This window comes from Herpailurus yagouaroundi, unplaced genomic scaffold (assembly GCF_014898765.1).
Source record: "Herpailurus yagouaroundi ecotype Mexico unplaced genomic scaffold, PumYag 29, whole genome shotgun sequence".
Lineage (NCBI taxonomy): Eukaryota > Metazoa > Chordata > Mammalia > Carnivora > Felidae > Herpailurus > Herpailurus yagouaroundi.
This window is the reverse complement of record NW_024412377.1, coordinates 117,075,986-117,087,235: the sequence shown is the minus strand read 5'-3', so window position 1 is coordinate 117,087,235 and position 11,250 is coordinate 117,075,986. Positions and strand designations below refer to the sequence as shown.

General features: G+C 42.2%; 1 protein-coding gene across 1 annotated transcript; it reads right to left on the bottom strand.

Annotated features, from left to right (window-relative positions):
- Window positions 1-2,588: 2,588 nt before the first annotated feature.
- On the bottom strand, window positions 2,589-9,387 carry SPINK1 (serine peptidase inhibitor Kazal type 1). Its single transcript, XM_040453426.1, has 4 exons — window positions 9,258-9,387; window positions 8,173-8,204; window positions 6,578-6,684; window positions 2,589-2,715 (listed from the first exon to the last, which is right to left on the bottom strand). The coding sequence occupies exons 1-4, from the start codon at window positions 9,310-9,312 to the stop codon at window positions 2,670-2,672; spliced, it is 240 nt and encodes a 79-aa protein (XP_040309360.1). The 5' UTR covers window positions 9,313-9,387; the 3' UTR covers window positions 2,589-2,669.
- Between the last annotated feature and the right edge of the window lie 1,863 nt (window positions 9,388-11,250).

Genomic DNA, 11,250 nt, shown 5'->3' with positions numbered 1-11,250 from the left:
CCCCTGAGCTCGAGCAACCAGACCCAGGTAGGTACCTGCTGAGCCCCCTGAGCTCAAGCAAACAGACCATGGTAAGTACCTGCTGAGCCCCCTGAGCTCGAGCAACCAGACCCAGGTAGGTACCTGCTGAGCCCCCTGAGCTCGAGCAACCAGACCCAGGTAGGTACCTGCTGAGCCCCTTGAGCTCGAGCAACCAGACCCAGGTACCTGCTGAGCCCCCTGAGCTCAAGCAACCAGACCCAGGTAGGTAACTGCTGAGCCCCTAGCTTCAGCAACCAGACCCAGGTAGGAACTTGCTAGGCCCTTGAGCTCAAGCAATCAGACCAGGGTACCTGCTGAGCCCCTTGAGCTCCTGCAACCAGACCCAGGTACCTGCTGAGCCCCCTGAGCTCCAGCAACAGGATCCTTGAGCTCGCTGCTTCTCGCTGCCTCAGGAGGTGGTCGGGACGCCCCTGTGAGATCCCAGCAGCTTTTACGTGAGAAGCTCTCAAGTGTTTCTGGAACATTTCTTCTTCCTGACTGGACTCACAAGCCGGCTGGAGTCGGACTGGGTCTGACTTCGAAACCAGGCCGGGTCCTACGGCAGACTTAGTCCGACTTCAAAACCGGAAGAAGTTCGGGAACGGACTGGTTCCGGCTTAGAAACCGGACCGGGTCCGACTGTGAAGAGGGACTGAGTTCGGGTTGTTCTGCGTCCGCTGTAAAAACCGCCCGGTTGCGGGGCCGGGGCGGGCGGCGGGCGGCGAACCCTTCCGCTGGAAGGCTGCACGAGCAGCTGAAGCTCCGCAAAGACCCTCTCGCGTTACCGTGGCCTCGCGGGAGCTCTTCTGTCCGGGAGCGGCTCGTGCACCTGCGCGGTGCCCTCCAGACAAAGGCGTCCCAGCCGAGCCCTCGCCGTGAGGGAAAGGGGATATTGGTCCTCCTCTGACGTGTCTGGTGACCCGGATGAGAACGCTGGGGCATCGTGCTCTCTCGGCGGCCGGCAGGGGCATTGTGGGAAAACTGGCCGAGGCCACCTAAAGGGTAAGCGTTTGTACCAAAGTGGGCGCTCCTATCTCTATCTGTGGTGCCTGGTCGATAGAGGAAGGTAAAATGTCCTTGCCTCTTCCTTTCCAAATTCAGATTGGCAAGAAAAAAACAAACACAACAGAAACAAAAACATTTGTAACAATTAGGTCTTTGAATTGTGACTCGTGAATTTGCTCTCGGGTACCATTAGTTGTTGGTCCTTTCCCAGGGACAGCTACTCCCTTCTTGTTTGTCTCATTTTGTGTCCTACCAACTTAGGTTGACAATCGTCAGATTGGGGTCCTCCAAAATATGGCTGGGCAGAAATGTAGGTTGTTGCTGTTTACCTTTTAACGGGTGTGAGAGAGTGAGAGAGCAGAACAGAACCATTAAAGGCGAACAATCTGAGTTTATGTACTACTCCTTCTTAGTGTAACCTCCAAACCTCTTCTCTCCAAACCTGTAAAATGGTCCAATTAGACATGACGATTTCTACCATTCAATGATTTAAATTCCGTTTACTGTGGCAAAGTTCTTTCATATTAAGGGTGCCCTTCAAGTGTCCTCTAGCATCATAGACAAGATGCAGGAAGCCATCTTATATCCATAACCTCTGTTAGCACGGTATTTGGTGAGCTGTTAGGCTCAGCTGGCTGAGTCACTCAGCAGACCACAGCATCCTCTAGTGGTGAGATTTAAACTTCAAGACACGCATATTCTGAATAGCACAACAAATTAACCTAAACCTTGAGTTTAGGGACAGATTTTGTGTTGGGACAGATTTTGATGTACCTGGTGCATCTCAGGCTTTTTTTAGACCTCTGTCCACTTCTCCACTCTCTGCTGGTTCTTCATGAGAGCTCAGGATTTCAAGCTGCTTTTCTGTGTCTTTTTCATTGATTATAGATACTTTTTTCTTTTGAGGTACTTCCCTATCTCTACCTTATTTGCTGTCCCTAAGCATATAGGTCTTTTAATATGAGGATGTTACCCAAAATTCATATGGAAGAAATAGGCAAAGAATAATCCACCTGAGGTGGATAACACGAAGTGTTACATTTGGAATCCGCCCTGGCTTAAAAGCCTAACTCTGCCACCTTATTTGCTTATTTGCCTATTAGTCAGGTTACTTAACTTTTCTAAGTTGACCCACAGGATAAGGATAACCTTACAGGGTTATTGTGGCTCACATGTAAATCTGAGTCAACTACACAGAGTCCTGGTACAATCATAGATGCTCTATTAAATCCCAAGGTAACCTAAGGGAATTATTTCAGTTGGCAAAAGGTAGTGGATAACATGTTTCTGGACTGAGAGTTTACCAACTTTCTTCTTATGCCAGTTAATTCTCTCTGGGATTACATGATCATTTGTGTCCTGCCTGCAGTCATATTTCCTGAGCCAGTTTTCAGAATGTGAGGTAGGAAATGGGAAAGGAAAAAGCATCATGAGGGAGACTTTGTCCAAAATTTCAGGATTGCTGTGTTTTGTGAAATGTGTTCCATTCTGAGTTTGTTTCAGCCCCCTGACCCCAGTGTAATCAAATGTGCCTTTGAGGAAAAAGCATTCGGGAACAGCAGGAAGTATTTAGATGCATTTTATTTAACAGTAAGGCCAGCTAGGCGTTGTGGTGACCACATGGGATTTTAGAACCTTGGTTCTCAGCAAGGCCCAGATTTTTTAATGAGGACAGGGTTCTGGCGCTTCCTATAGAAGAGATTGGGAAAAAAAAAATCAAACTTTGCTGACAAAAAAACTGACAATGGGAGAAAAACAATGAAAAAAGATCAGCTTTATTTAAAATAGAAAGGTTTCAGATTTATTCCCATTTCTTTGTCTTTCAATCATTTATTCATTTACTTATTCATAAATTCATCAAATATCGGTCAACGCTGTTGCTTACATACACTAAGGATATAACAGAAAGGAAAAATATCTGTCCTCACAGAGTGTGCAGATCTACTGTGGCATTACAGGAAACCAGTGAAATCAACCTCTAAGTCATCATTGGTTCTTTTACTCCTAATATCATTGTCCTAGCCACAAGATTTCCATCTTAGCTGCTGCCTGGCCTACTCCGGGATGCTCTAGTTGGCTGATCTTTTGTCTTAGAACTCTGGGGATTAATATCTGTGGGATCTCACAAAAGGAAATCATATCTGTATCCTGATAACTGCCAGCTCTAAGCATCCCCCCCTCCAGATAAAAACCTCACTCAACTACCAACTCACTCCCAACTCACTACCTTTCCCAAACCAATTTTCTCTTCTGTCAGCTAAATGTTCTTAAATCCTGTAATTGTTCTTCATGAGATTGTTTGCAGAGCTCGCGCTCTCTCTCTCTCTCTCTCTCTCTCTCTCTCTCTCTCTCCTTAGCCATCCTTTCTTTGAATATACTGGTTTATAAAAATTCTTCTATTTCTCCGTTACTTGGGGACATCTGACTTCCATATATCTTTTTGCATGTATTTATCTGGACCTTGATGATTCTTCCTTTTAAGACCTTTTTTTTTTAAGTTTATTTATTTATTTTGTGAGAGAGAGCATGAGCAGGGAAGGGACAGAGAGAAAGGGAGAATCTCAAGCAGGCCCCACACTGCCAGCACAGAGCCCAACAGGGGCCCCAAACCCATGAACTGCAAATTCATGACCTGAGCCAAAACCAAGAGTCAGATGCTAAACTGACTGAGTCACTCAGGTGCCACCTTTTTAAGAGCTTTTAATGTCTTTTGTTCCATAATTATTATACATGCATAACACTTATGTCTGAGTTGTTTTAACATACACAGCACAAACTTTTAAACACATTGACTTATTTCTCTACCTGTGCTGTCCAGTAGAGAAGACACCATCCCTATTCAGCTGTTTAAATTCAAATCAGTTAAAAAATGATGTAATATTAAAAATACAGTTTCTTAGATGTACTAACCACATTTTAAGCCCTGGTGGCTAGTGGCTTCCATAACTAGACAACACAGATATAGAACAGTTCCATCTTGAAGAAAGTTCTACCAGAGAACGCTGATCTATGGAACAGAATTTGACAGTACAGGCTCCCTAAGGAGACATAGAAGAGACAGAAAAAAGTCCTGACTGACTATATCTGACAAGCACATTAATGAGCTAGGAGATGCAAGCACAACCCACCAACATGGGTTAGAGCTTGGCTCTAGTTAACTCTACACCATATTCATTTGGGGCTTTCAATGGGCAGTAGAGAGAAACACAACATGGTACATTTGAAAATATTTTACTTTAGAAGAAACCACATTTTCTCTCTAGACCTGTTTACTTATCTGAGAGATACAGGAAGAGAAGTTACATTTTTCTGGCATTTAAATATTCTTCCCATATATGAATATTTTTGAAAAAATAGAGCAAGTAAGCAGGATGGGTAGGTTTTAAAAGCTGAACGAATGATGTGTCTCAGCTCTAAACTCATATTTTCCCAATATTTCACTATAAATATTGGGCCTTTTGGTCTTGGCACTTGGAAAGTTTCTAAATCTCAAGGCTGTTATATTGCTTTCTCCTCCCCTTGGGTGGAAATAGGATGTTTGACCTTTATGTCAACAGCCTAGATCATGAGAAAATTAACAAGTGTTTTTGAGTTCCTTTTACAAATCTTTAGTGTGGAAATAAATTCACCACAAAGCAGAACACCTAATATTTTGGTTCTAAAACTTCAGAATGATAGATCTCTCTCCCTGGGGCCCTATTTCCACAATGCTTGCTAACACTGAGAATTTTCTGAAGTGATTTAAAGCAGACCAAGAAGAGAGATCATGTTATTGGGAACTTAGACTGTGGAATAATGGAAATAATATGCAGTCGTTTGAGCTTACATCAAACCCTTTAGTACTAAATCAGTTCTAAGAATAACTTAGAGTTTTCTGGACTACTTGCACAATCTCTTTTATTTGTTTTGATTGTTCTACGCCATTATTTAACCTGGAATGCTTTTGCACTGCTACCAAAATTCAGAGCCCTATTTAAATGACATCCTTTTCATGAATCCTTTCTTGACCCTTTCAATGAGAAGACATCTGATTCTCTCCTTCACACCTGTAGCACTTTCCTCACACCTCATTTGATGCCGCTTTTCACAGGTTACAAGAAGCTACCTTGTTTGCCCTGATGAGTTAATTTCTCTTACTCAAAAGCACAAGGAAAGCAGAGGAAACTAGCACATTGCTGGACACATGTTAGGTGTTCAGTAGCTATGTGAAATAGAAAGTTTGTGGCAGATCTGCTTCTCTGAGTGCCTGAGTTTGATTCCCGACCTGTGATCACTTCAGAAAATGAGCTTCATTGAGGCCGGCTCTCATCTCCATAAATAAAAGTGCTATGAAAATATATTTTTGGCCACCTAATGTATGTGATTCATATATGCATTTTTGAGGGCTTTAGTTAACACAGTCATTACTATCAGCAAGAATGATTTTTTTAAAGATTTTAATTTTAAGTAATCTCTATACCCAATAAGGGGCTCAAACTCACAACCCCAAGATCAAGAGTCACATGTGCTATCAACTGAGCTAGCCAGGTGCCCCTGATTTTTTTTTTAATTTAAAGGTATTTTGGGTGTATTAGCTTTTTGAAAATCTAGACCATCCACTGTCTTGCTGGAAAAGCATGTTTTTTTGTCATATACATGATTTTTTAAAAACTGGTTGAGAGAACCATTCAGATACTTTCCTCCTCCATTCCACTGTCCTTTCCTTAACACGTTTATCTTATGTGATTAATTCCTTTCTCCCTTTTGTTCAGCTTTTCTCCTTATTGGAATGCCTCACTCTCCTTCTTTGGGGTCTAGAGAAAGTGTCCAAATTTTTCCAAATCCTAGCAGGCATAATTAGTTGTTTTTAATCATGTTTAAACATGTTGGCTTTTCTTCTGTATCTCACAAATTTACTTAGGCTCGTGCCTGACTTTAAAGCATAGTTGAGAGGTACCTGGGCGGCTCAGTCGGTTAAGCATTTGAGTCTTGATTTTGGCTCAGGTCATGATCCCAGGGTCATGGGATCAAGCCCTGTGTCCGGCTCCATGTTGGGTGTGGAGCCTGCTGAAGATTCTCTGTATGCCCCTCCCCAACTTGTGTGCCCATGTGTGCGTGTGCCCTCCCTCTCTTTTTCTCTCTCTCTCAAAAAAACATGTAGTTGAAAAAGCAAGGATTTGGAACCAGATCTGTCACTTCCTGCTGGTTGATTTTGAGCAGGTAATTTAAGCTCAGTCTCAATCTCTTCATGTGTATAATGGGCTTAGTATTATGTACCTCATAGACTCATGAATATTAAGTGCCTTGCACAATGCTTGACACAATAAATATTGTCTTTTATTGTAATACACACATAAATGTATGCATGTCTCTGGATAGAATCATACCAGATATAGAATAAGGAGAAGAAGAGATTGAGAATTATTTTTGGAAAACTACTTGTTTTATTTCTCTTGTGGTAAGATTAATGTTATTGATATATTGGTTGGAACTTAGGGGGATAAAATATATGAAAATGTGAAGACAACTAGGTTAAAAATACGTTTTAAAAGACACTCAAGTTCGTACTCACTTATTTTCAACACATAACAAGCATTCATTAGAATAAGTTTTTCCATCAGTCCCACAGACAGGAGCATAGATCTTGGTACATCCAGGTATTTCACTGTCACATTTAGCCTGAAAATGGAATTAAACAGAATTGTTTTCCGTCATTTTGTAGTCTTCGAGTTTATAACAAAATCTCTAAAACAGCTTTCACTTCCCTGGAGTTGATCAGCTTAAAGACAGAAGCCTGACTCCGGTGGGGGTAGTGATAATGAGTGTCCGAAAGAAAGAGTTCAGGGTTTGGAATCAGAAAGCCTGACTGTATGGACTGCCTCTGCTATTTACAAGTTGTGAGATATTGGCAGATCTCTTGGTTCCTCTGAACCTCAGTCACCTTATCTGTGCAGTGAGAAGGGTATTTTCACTTTGCCAACTAGCTCATGACGGTCATGTGAGGTTTAAATGAGGTGAGTGTGATAATGTTCAGGTTTGTATTGACTGCGGGCACTGGTTCCTCTCAGGTCAGCCACACCATGGGCATGTCTTGCTTGCCCACTCTGGCCCAGTCACACTGCCCTTCTTTCAGTCATGTGACAGACAACACCAAGTGCTTTGTCCCCTTGGAGTCCTGGCATAGCCTATTTCGTCGACATCAGCAAGAACTCAGAATTATGAAATGGCTGTCTTAGGCCATACTTGCTTTCATGTACTATTCTCTTTCAACCTCAAAACTATCCTTTGAACTTTTTATTATACTCATCTTCCAGGGGAGACAGTGAAGCACATAGAGATTAAATCACCCAAGCCACATAGCTGGTAATTCCTGGATCCAGGATTCAAACCTAGTTGGTCTAGGTCCTGAGCTTTGGCTCTTAACCCCTTCATTCTACTACTTCTACCCACCAGTAGTATTTTGCTAACACTCACTTATCCTTTATGACTCAAAATAAATTTCACTCAGGGGCACGTTCTCTGATCTAACCAGTCTAGGTTCCACATGGTACCAGAATTTCTTCACAACCCTTATCATTAGTGTAATTTATTCACTCATGCCCTTTAAGTTTGTCATCTATCCCCTCACTAGATATAAATGTAATGAAAAGAGGGACACTTCCCCCTCTGGGCTTCAGATTTATTGCAATTTACCTTATAAACACATGGAAAAAATAGGAAAGTTAGATATAGAATATTTTTCTAGAGGAAGAACCAAGTTTATTATTTTTCTTTTGTTAGTTATAAATTAGGGCTCCACCTAGGGGACTGGGAAAAGTTTGTGCCAGCATGGTCAAGCTGGCCCTAAGGAGGAAGGGCTATTTGGGGTGAAGTTAAAAAGAATGCCATCCAACATCCTTGTCCTACCAGCTAGCCTCAAAATATATAAAACCCCCTCACAGCGACAGCTGTATGACTACATGGAAACTGCCTGTGTGTCAGTGCATTTGTTCTTCAGCATAAGCCCCTGTGGGGAAACTGTTGTTACTCTCCATACTTGTTCAGCCTTGCTAGCACCACACACCTGTCCTGATTTCAGGTGAAATTGAAATTGAAACGCTTGAATGTGCATTGATTGGGGCAAACAGTTCTAGCCCTAGAGATAAGAAAGTACAAAATTGTCTTTACCTGTCTTTCCAGCAAGTCAGCTCTAGTGTTGCCTATAAAACATAAATCAGACATTGTGAGGTTGGATCCTAAATGGGAGAAGCCAGCTCTGCTCTTATTCAGAATTCTCAGCTTCCATTCAAGACTGGTGACTTCTCTGCTGGCCTCTTCTGCCCCCCCCCCCCACCCCCTCAACCTTTTCTTATTTCTGTCTTCTCTCAAGGATATCTCACTGGTGTCCAATCACTCCCTGCCTGTTGGAGCGTCAAGGAAATGAAGCAAAAGTTTGATTATGATCAAAGTATCTTAGTTCAGCATTTCACAAAAGTTGACCCATTTCTTTGAAAATAGAAGTGATTTTACTTACTGCTTGAAATGTATCAGGTACGGAGCAAATATCTTCTGAATGCTCACTGACATTGTCACAACTGGCTACTAGACCTTTGATCTTACAATTAGTGATCAAATTAAGTATCTTTAATTCAGTTTATAGATGAATATGTGAAGAGTTTATACGACTAATTGTAAAGCAGTTACCACTAGCAGTAACCAGGTCTTGTGATAACAAAACTAACTTGGAATGACATGTAAGTCTTTTTGTAAGTAATGTTAAACATGGAGCTCTTTTGACAACTCAGCATCGGACCCTTAGGAACTCATTCCCTCTGTTACATTACACTGCCTATTAATCCAATTCACATTTATCCAATTCACAGATAGATGCTTAAAATTGCCATGCTGCATTCCCCGGAAAATAACAGGTCTTGCTGACATCATATAGAGGATGGTCATTTTGGTTGAGGTCAATGAAGGGAAAAGGAGCTAACCTGATAGTATCCAAAGAAAGAAATGTTGGTGAGATTTGATTTTGATATTGACAGTTTCTGAAGTGATCTAGGTAAGGAGGTAGCTCTCCCTAGCTAAATGTCATAAGAAGCAGCAAGGCACTTATGGGCTTGAAGAAGCCCCCTGGAATAGGCCCCTGACCTTATTTCGCTAGGACCAAAAGATCTAAGACTAGACTGTAAATCTATAAGGTAATGGGTTTAGTAATGCAACAAGTCAAACAGGTTTTACTCAAATCAGAAAAATATGCAGGCACCTACCAGATAGCCCCAACAGGGCCAAGGCACAGAGGAGGAGGATGCTTGTTACCTTCATGGCTGAAAGTTCTGTATCCAGTCAGTAGAAGATGGCTTTGAACTCACCACTTCTTTTCAGAGCCCTGGGACTGGAAGGGTCATATAGACAGAGTGGCCACCCAGGCTCCACCTCCTGTCCTGTCACCAGATCTCTTAAGTTATTGATTGACTCGTGTTGATTGACTCGGTAGGATAACCTGACCCCAAGTCTCAGGAATGTCACCTGCATAAGAAAGGTGAAAGAAGTAGCAGGGGCCGGAATGTGCTTGGCCAAGACACCGTCAGAGAAGTTCTGGTGATTAGTTGGTTCTCCCCCAACTTCCTCTGTGACTCTGGGCAGCCCTAGTGTTCTCATCTGTATGTACTCTGTAGCTCTGGGTATGTGAGCAGGTGTGGATATCCAAAAATGGGTCTCCATTCTTTCTTCCTTTCCTTCAGCTTTTCCCTTTTTCATTTTTTCTCTTTTCTTTTGTTGCACTCATTCACAAAGCCCAAGGTAGCTGGCAGAGACACAGGTTAGAAATAAAGAGGGCTCACTTCCCTAAGGCGTGTGTGTGTGCGTTGGGGCTAGATTGTGCTCTCCGGATACTTAATAGCTCTGTGTTCTTGGACAGATAGTTCACTTTTGCTGGGCCTCAATTTATTCACCTGAGACCTGAAATAATAATAGCACTTAACTCAAAGTGTTTATCTTTCATTCAAATGTATGTGTGCTGTGTCTACCATGTGTTATTAGGAGATAGTTCTTCATGTCTCTTGTGTTTCTGCCTTTCTTATAAGGAGAGGCATGCACTGCCTGTGCTTCAGACAATCTTTTCAAAAGTTTGTACAACTAATGGACTTAGAGGGTGGAATAGTGTCTCTGTCTGGAACAAAGGGGAGGTTTGTTCACCATTCATTATAATAAAGATGATATCCCTCTCCATTGCAAAGATTAGGTGGGCATAGTGCCCTTTAAAAAAGATTAGGGAGAGGCGCCTGGGTGGCTCAGTTGGTTAAGCGTCTGACTCTTGATCTTGGCTTACTCAGGTCATGATCTTACAGTTCGTGAGTTCAAGCCCCGCATGGGGCTCTGTGTTGACAGCATGAAGCCTGCTTGGAATTTTCTCTCCCTCTCTGTCTGTCCCTACCCCACTGTGCTCTCTCTGTCTCTCTCTCTGTCTCTCTCAAAATAAGTAAATAAATAAACTTCAAAACGATTTTAAAAAATTCAAAAGTGGAAAAGATTAGGGATTTTGGGGGTACCTGACTGGCTCAGTCAGTAGAACATGCAACTCTTGACCTTGGGGTCATGAGTTTGAGCCACCCATTGGGTATAGAGATTACTAAAAAATAAAAAAATAAAATGAGCATTAAGAAAATTAGAGATTTTTGAAAACATGGCTTCCTTCTCTGGAGCACAATGCACTTTCTCTGTAGGTACCACTTGGTCCTCTTTCTGTCACCCTGGAGAAGCGTGAGAAATCAGAACAGATGACACTGGCACTCTAGCTATTGCTACTGAATAATTAAGTCCCTTCTCTCTGACTCAGGAGTGTGTTTTCTGCCAGAATCCCTTTAACTGTGGCAGGCTAACTTGTTAGCTTCCAAGTAGGGCAAAATCTCAGATCCCCCCTGGTCTTGGACTGTGCGCATGTCTGAGGATACATCAATGAATAACAATGACAGTCTTTGCCCTCATGGAGCCTCCACTGCATTTTACTTGGAGGAGACAGATAATTTTAAAGTATATCAGATTATGATAAATACTATGGAGAAAAAGGATAAAAAGGTTAAGATGCTGGAAGATCAGGATATAGTTGTTATAGATGGTCAGAGAAGACCTTGCTGATTAAGTGACATTTGAACAGAGACATGAAGGAAGTGAGGAATTGAACCAGGCACATATCTAAGAGCACACACTCCAGACAGAGTAAAGCGAGTGCAAAGGCTCTTAGGCAGAATCTTGCTTGACACT

What these genes read in the sequence shown, in the direction of transcription:
- SPINK1 (XM_040453426.1), bottom strand. Translation starts at nt 9,312, where the DNA reads ATGAAGGTAACAAGCATCCTCCTCCTCTGTGCCTTGGCCCTGTTGGGG. An exon ending in GGCCCTGTTGGGGCTATCTG is followed by an intron (nt 8,205 to 9,257) that starts GTAGGTGCCTGC and finishes TATGTTTTATAG; the next exon opens with GCAACACTAGAGCTGACTTG. An exon ending in CTGACTTGCTGGAAAGACAG is followed by an intron (nt 6,685 to 8,172) that starts GTAAAGACAATT and finishes TTCCATTTTCAG; the next exon opens with GCTAAATGTGACAGTGAAAT.